Source organism: Aphanomyces astaci, assembly GCF_000520075.1.
Source record: "Aphanomyces astaci strain APO3 unplaced genomic scaffold supercont1.8, whole genome shotgun sequence".
NCBI lineage: Eukaryota > Oomycota > Saprolegniomycetes > Saprolegniales > Verrucalvaceae > Aphanomyces > Aphanomyces astaci.
Window position 1 is genome coordinate 288,917 of NW_009798271.1, and position 6,853 is coordinate 295,769.

Sequence of the window (6,853 nt, forward strand, 5' to 3'; positions counted from 1 at the left end):
TGTCGCCGGTCACATGCTTGGTGAACACATCGGCGGGCATGATGTTGGTCGGGAGGTAGGTGAGCTTGAACTTGCCAGCGCGTACCAAGTCGCGGAGGAAGTAGAAGCGCAGCGCCAAATGCTTGGTACGCTGTACGCTGGATTGGTTGGAGCCGATGGCGATAGCGCTTTGGTTGTCGAGGTAGAGGGTGACGGTCTTGCCGTTAGCCTTGAGTCCGAGCTCGTTCATGAGATTGTCGAGGTGCATCCCGTGCTGGGCGCCGAGGCATGCGCCGACGTATTCCGCCTCAGTGGAAGACAAAGTCACGAGTGCTTGTAGCTTCGATCGCCATGAGATTGGCCCACACGCGAGCATCCACAGATAGCCACAGGTAGAGAGTCCTGTAGATCTGTCGTCGGCCCACGAGGAATCTGAGAAGCCGATAAGCTCGCTGCTGCCGGCTGGTTGGCCGTGGTACGTGATTCCAATGTCCTTGGTGTGTAGAAGGTAGGCGACTGTGCGCTTGGCCATGAGCATGTGCATGTAGTGCGGTGTCGACAGGTGGCGGGAGAGCTGCGTCACCGCGTGCACGATATCGGGACGCGTAGACATGGCGCAGTATAGTAGGGAACCGACGATCTGCCGGAACGGTTTGTCGTCGTCCAGTGGTAGGCCAGCGTCTTCGGTCATGCGGGTGCCGGCTGGTATAGCGTGTCAACGCGCTTGCTCTTGTCCATGCCGTACTTGACGGCCATTCGCTCGATGTACGTTCTCTGAGTGATGTATATTGACTTGTCGCCTTCGTTGCGGTCGATATCCATTCCGTCCTGGTCGATGGGGTGTTGCCACGGCACCTTGGTCGCAACCCCGTCGTGTGCCTTCCGTCCGCATTGTCTTGTGCGGTGATTGTCCGCGGTCGCTCGCCTTCCGCTCTGGCTGTGCGATCGTGGCGCTTGCACGGATCTTGTTCCTCGACGCCGATCGCTTGGATTCGACGGCGGTGGCCCGTGCTTCATGTCTGGCGGCGTCCAAGCCGTCCATGGCTGTTTGCTTTGTGCGACCCGGTGACGTTGACTGTTTCTTGGTCGAAGGTCGGTGCGATTGGTCCCAACGTGATTCTCGCGGTTCTTCTTCGTGAGTTGGCGCGGCCGCGACCACTGGCGTGTCGCCTGTTGTGGTGACTCTGCGACTGTTACGCGTGTCATGTCTTGTGATTTGGGGCGGGTAATGCGCGAAGGGTTGGCCCATCAGGCGGGCCGGGCTGGTCTTGCGGTCTGAAGGGCTCTTGCCGCGCTCCGAAGTCGTGTCGCTAGCCGAGTACTGCGGCAGTAGTGATGTGTCGGCTGGGTTCATGTCGACGTCTTCCTTGGTAGCCTGCGTCGTGGCGCCGCGTCTGCCGTCACGTTGGTCATCGCCGTCTTCGACAAACACGGTGCGTGGGCGGTGGAACTCAGTTTCCTTGAAGGTGCAGTCCACTGTGAAAACCGTCTTCTTGTCTTCTAAGTCGTATACCTTGTAGGCCTTCTTAACTTCACTGTAGCCTAGGAAGATGCATAGATTTGCCCTCGACGCTGTCTTGTCTTGCGTCTCGTTGCGGCGCCATGCCACGCAGCCGAAGACCTTGAGTGACGAGATCTTGGGCTTGGTCCCGCGGATCAGCTCGTGCGGTGTCACGCTGGCTGTTTTACCGTTCGGTGTCCGGTTTCTCAGGAAGGCTGCCGTGTTCACGGCTTCGGCCCACCAGTGCTTGGCCACGTTGGCGTGGAGCAACATCGTGCGCCCCATCTCCACCAGCGTGCGGTTCATTCGCTCAGCCGTGCCGTTCTGCCATTGGCGCCTTGGAGTGCTGACTTCGTGGTGGATACCGCGTTCCTTGAGGTAGGCTTCCATCTTGTCGCTGACGTACTCGCCACCGCCATCTGTGCGCAGTGTCTTCAGTTGCACGCCAGTCTGGCGCTCGAGCCAATGTACCTATTTCATGACTGCCTCGTAAGCATCGCTCTTCTGGGATAGGAACTTGACCCACACGTAGTTGGTGGCGTCTTCCGTGAAGGCGATTAAGTACATGGCGCCGTTGGGCGAGGCGGTCTTGGCTGGGCCCCATAGGTCGGTGTGGACGCAGGTGCCGAGCGAGTGTTGTGGGCGGTCACCCGTCTTGGGCACGGAGGTATGTTGTATCTTGCCTCTGATGCAGTCTTCACATGTGATTGTCTTGGGTAGGACCGTTGGGCCGCCGGTGGATGCCTTGCTCGCTGCCGCCATCGAGCCAGCAGGGATATGTCCCATACGAGCGTGCCAGAGCATGGCATCGACTGCCTCTGCCATGTTGGCCTCGTCATCCATACCGCGGAGGATGAACTTTCCTTGGATTGCATACAGGTGCGAGTCGTTCCACCGAGCCGTAATGGACAACTTGTTCTTGTTTCGTAGCTGGCAGTGATCCTTCTTGAAGACAAGCGAGGCGTCGTTCGATTGGCGGTTGATTCGGCTGATAGACATGAGTGTCTTCTTGAGGGTCGGTACGTAAAGGACGTTCTTGAACGTTGCCGTGCGTCCTGTTTCATCTGACTTGATCTTCAGGTCACCCATTGCCGTCACGGGAATGGGGTGGCCGTCGGCTAGGCGGACGCCACGGGCACAGGCCACGACGGAGTGCAGCAAGTCGATGTCGCCTGTCATGTGCGCGGTGGCGCCGCTGTCGATGATGGCTTCACGCACGTACGTCGCCGCGGCGTTGCACTCGTCGGTTTTGTCCGTCGCATACTGACACAGCTCTGTGGAGACATCGTCGGTTTCGGGATCGATGGCCGGGTCTACGTCTATCTGCCACCATGTGTCCTCGTCATCCGGACAGCTAGTCACAGGTAGGTCTTCTCCAATCATAAAGATATCTTCCATTTCGTCTTCTTCGGCGTAGTTGCCATGCTCTGCGCCACGCCAGTTCGGGCGGCCTCCGCCGCGATCATTTCCGCTGTTGCGTCCACGTCCTCGTCCGCTGAAGCGGCCGCCGTCGTAGCTGCCACCTCCGCCACCATTGCCTTGTGGCTTGTCCCGCACGTTGCGCCGCTGGACGCCTTTGGCTTCGTCGTTTTGTCGGCGGCGGCACTCGCTGCGGAAGTGGCCGGCCTTGTGACAGTAGTGGCATTCGCCGTTGACCGTCGCGTTGAGCGCGTCGTCCGATCTGTCGGCGTTTTTGCGTAGACTTGGGTTGCTGAGCTGCTGACGTTCGTCATCTAACTTGAGCCCTTCTAGGACGGACCGCATCGTGGCGAACTTGGTCGTGTCGCGGCTCTCGCGCGTAATATAGCTTACGGTGTTCGCGAAGCGCGGTGGCAGTAGGCACAGGAACCGGCTGACGTGCGACCATTCTTGGGTGTCGTCCCCTGCGGCGGTGATCTTGCGCGTGAGTTCTTGGAACTGGTCAGGGAAGGACTCGAGACCGATCTGTTCGCTCCAATCGAGCTTGTACAGTACTGTACATTTTCATTTACAGGGTCACCATGCTGACTTCTAACGTGTTCTCGTAGATGTCCTTGAGCGCGTTCCATGTGTTGTACGTCGTCTCTACATGTTGGATGTACTTGTGATGGTCGTTGTGAACGGACAGCTGGATGTAGGACAGCGCCACCAGGTCGTCGTCCATTTCCAGGCCCGACTTCTACTTGCCGTCCGGGTCGTAGCACGGCTGCAGGTACTTACCCACCTTCTGTTGGTTGATCTTGGCTCGCGTCTTAACGCACCACTCACGATAGTTGGAGCCGTCGGCGTTTAGCTTGTTTGGTTGCTCATGCATGTAGTGTTCTGTCATTGGGCTCATAACCTATTGACTTTGCTTGCAGGTCTTGGTCGACGTATGCCGCGATAGGGACGAAAGAGTAGGAGGAAGTACGGGTTTACAAGTGAGTTATTAAGGGTTAAGTTTAACCGCTGTCATAGTTACTACTTATTCGAACCCCCTACTTGTTTATGCGACCATGCGGAAAAGTCCACTCCAACGAAGCTACTCGCCCCATGACCTGAACAGATTGCATTCGATGTGGCACTTCAGTGCTGGTCGTTTCCAGTATTCAGTTGACACACATGGACAAGCACACAAGGCGACCCCTTCCTTCTGCCGACACTCATCAGGCCTTCTCGTTCGTAAGGCACCTGGACGATTCAGATTTTGATGAGCGAAGAGCTATTCCCTCGAAGCAACACCGAAGGTGTTCCTCCATAATCATGGATATGAGGGAAATACTGGATTTACTGTTAACGCGATAATTAGGTTTCGAGTTTACAGTTTGCTGGTCAGCCACCAACGATGAAATTTTGATGAGCGAAGACCTATTCCCTCGAAGCAACACCGGAGGTGTTCCTGCATAATCATGGATTTACTGTTTACGCGATAATTAGGTCTCGAGTTTACAGTTTGGTGGTCAGGAAACTGTAAACTGGAGAGCCACCAACGATAAAATTGTACGAATGTTTCAAACATTATTAAATCATCACGTTTAAGGTGCAACGATCTCCTGGTCATTGTGGCCTCCAATGCGAAATCTCAACTGTTGCAAATCGATTTCGCGTAGCGACTTGATCCCGTTAGTGTTGCACTCAGAAAATCCCGTTAACCGTTGCGAATAAATTTGGGTACATCCTCCGGACAGAAGATAAATTCAAACCGGCGGAAGTAACCTACACCCACAGTTTTAGGTAAAATATTAATCGAATTCAAACTGCGAAAAGTGTTCCTACACCCACGGCTTTCGGTAACATCTTGATCGCCCAACGGATTCGCATAAGTGCAATCGAATTAGTCGAGTGTATCTGCGGGAATGTCGTAGAAACGTTCGGTATAAGGGAACAGTAGAGGTATACTAGTAGGCTGTACCTGCGAGAGAGTATGTATGATAATTAGACATTCGCGTTTGGTTCAGATAATTCACACCTTTGACTTGGACCACAAAGGCATATTTTGACTTTTCAGTTTTTGACTGTATATATGATCTTGATTAACGGTAAAATATGCAGTATTGCCCCTATTTTCATCTTGATTAGTATGCAAAATTATCTTGACCTCGATGTTTATCTTGATTAAACTATGCCACATATTTTAGGCTTCGGACGGACAATTAACTGGAATAGCTTACTACTAGTATTTTACTAGTACTTCGAAGCAGTACAGTTATGCCATCTGGATACACCTTTCCGCCCGTAGCCCTGTAACGTTGGGTTGGGACTCCGGCGAGTACATACGATGCTAAATCCCAGGGTTTAGCTGCATCGCTATGTAGTGGTTTGCTATTGCTAACAACTGAGATGCACTTAACCCCTACCGTAGTAAGTACTATAAGTGGTGAGGTTTTGCTATCGCTAACCACTGAGATGCACTTATTTATAACCCCTACCGTAGTAAGTGAGGCAGTCCGAGCATACGATGCTCCCTCCATAGGTATAAACACTCAAATCGCAGTCTTCTCAGAGAAAAATAACAGTGGAACTGTTTAAATATAGTACAGTTAATGAACTACTGTTGTAGTACAATTAATGAGAGAATTTTCAGTTACCGGGTACTATACCAACGACAGCCGATGGGACATGATCGGCGTTTGTCGTGTCCGTTCCACAGTTCTGTGCAAGTTGAACCTGATGAGTTTCCTTGACTAATCACATTTTGTGCAGATCTGAGATCACCACCAAGTTCCTGTTCACGAAATCTCCCTATTATTGCAATAGGGAGATTTCGCATATCGAATCGATATTAATAATCACGTTGTACAGTACAATAGTATTCACGATTAAAACTATCGCAAACCTGGATTTTATATGCCTATATTGCGAAAATGGCTATGAAGTACGTTAGGGACTCAAGTAAGGAGCGAACGCAGCAAGTGGTTCTTGTCGAGGGTGTAAGCGTCGGTAAGCTTGTTATTACTCGGAGTAGTAGCCTGTGTGTCAAACCCCAATACTGTAGTAGTCATGGTATTTTGATTAGTACAACATTTCATAACTGGTTTCTTGGTTTCTTTGCAAGCATATGCGGATATTTGGAAGCCGTATATATCCAAATTTGAAATGTCTAGATATTGCACCCCGCCTGTTGAGAGCCATTCCAGCAGTGTCAGTATTGGTATGGAAATGTCCATGCTCAAGTACATACGTTTTATTGGTGGAAATATGATGCTTTGTGGTTTATGATTGGCTCCGGTATTTTACCGTCGGGTGGTCACAAAACGGTAAAAATGGCCAATTTGCCGTCTCGCGGTAAAAATATGCCGTTTCCGGTAGATACCGTCGCACCGTTGGGGTTGCCAAAACTGCATATTTGACCCCAAAAACGGTAAAATAGCGTTTACCGTCGCACCATTGGGGATGCCCTAAGTCTTTTACGTGAAAGCAAGCGGCCTTATGCGAAATACAGAAACGATGCGAAATACAGAAACGCAGTCCGGTGCCGTGATGAATCATAGAATGGAGGCTCTATGTAAGCGCAGAAGAGATATGTGGTATGCACTTCAATATATGACTTCTACATATATACACTTAGGTGAACTAGCCGCGATATGCACCTTGACTTGGCACTCGAAAGCAGCATGACGCGAGGCTCTATGGGCCATGCCCCGGTCGACGCTCACATTAAACCAATTGGCCAATCATATCCAAGGAATCTAACATTATGACCAATCAGTATCTGTACGATGGCGGTCGTGCAAATTCCAATTACAATACAAAAATATCCAGCTCCAGACATGGATATTTTTGGAGGGATAGGGCAAGGTGCTTGATATCCGAAAAATGCAATTATAGAGGAAACGGAATCAAAACACAATTGGACCTGTCGTGACGACATGTTCTCGACAACCTCTGCACCATGTTGGCGCAGGCAGCACTTGT

General features: G+C 51.6%; 1 protein-coding gene across 1 annotated transcript in view; it reads right to left on the bottom strand.

The window, feature by feature from the left end:
- The window catches only part of H257_04589 (hypothetical protein), a gene marked incomplete at both ends in the record, with an annotated part of 5,205 nt that extends 4,535 nt beyond the window's left edge, over positions 1–670 (bottom strand). Inside the window, one exon of the mRNA XM_009829177.1 lies at positions 14–670. Within this exon, the coding sequence (XP_009827479.1) occupies positions 14–670 (657 nt within the window). The remainder of the gene's footprint in view (positions 1–13) is intronic.
- Between the last annotated feature and the right edge of the window lie 6,183 nt (positions 671–6,853).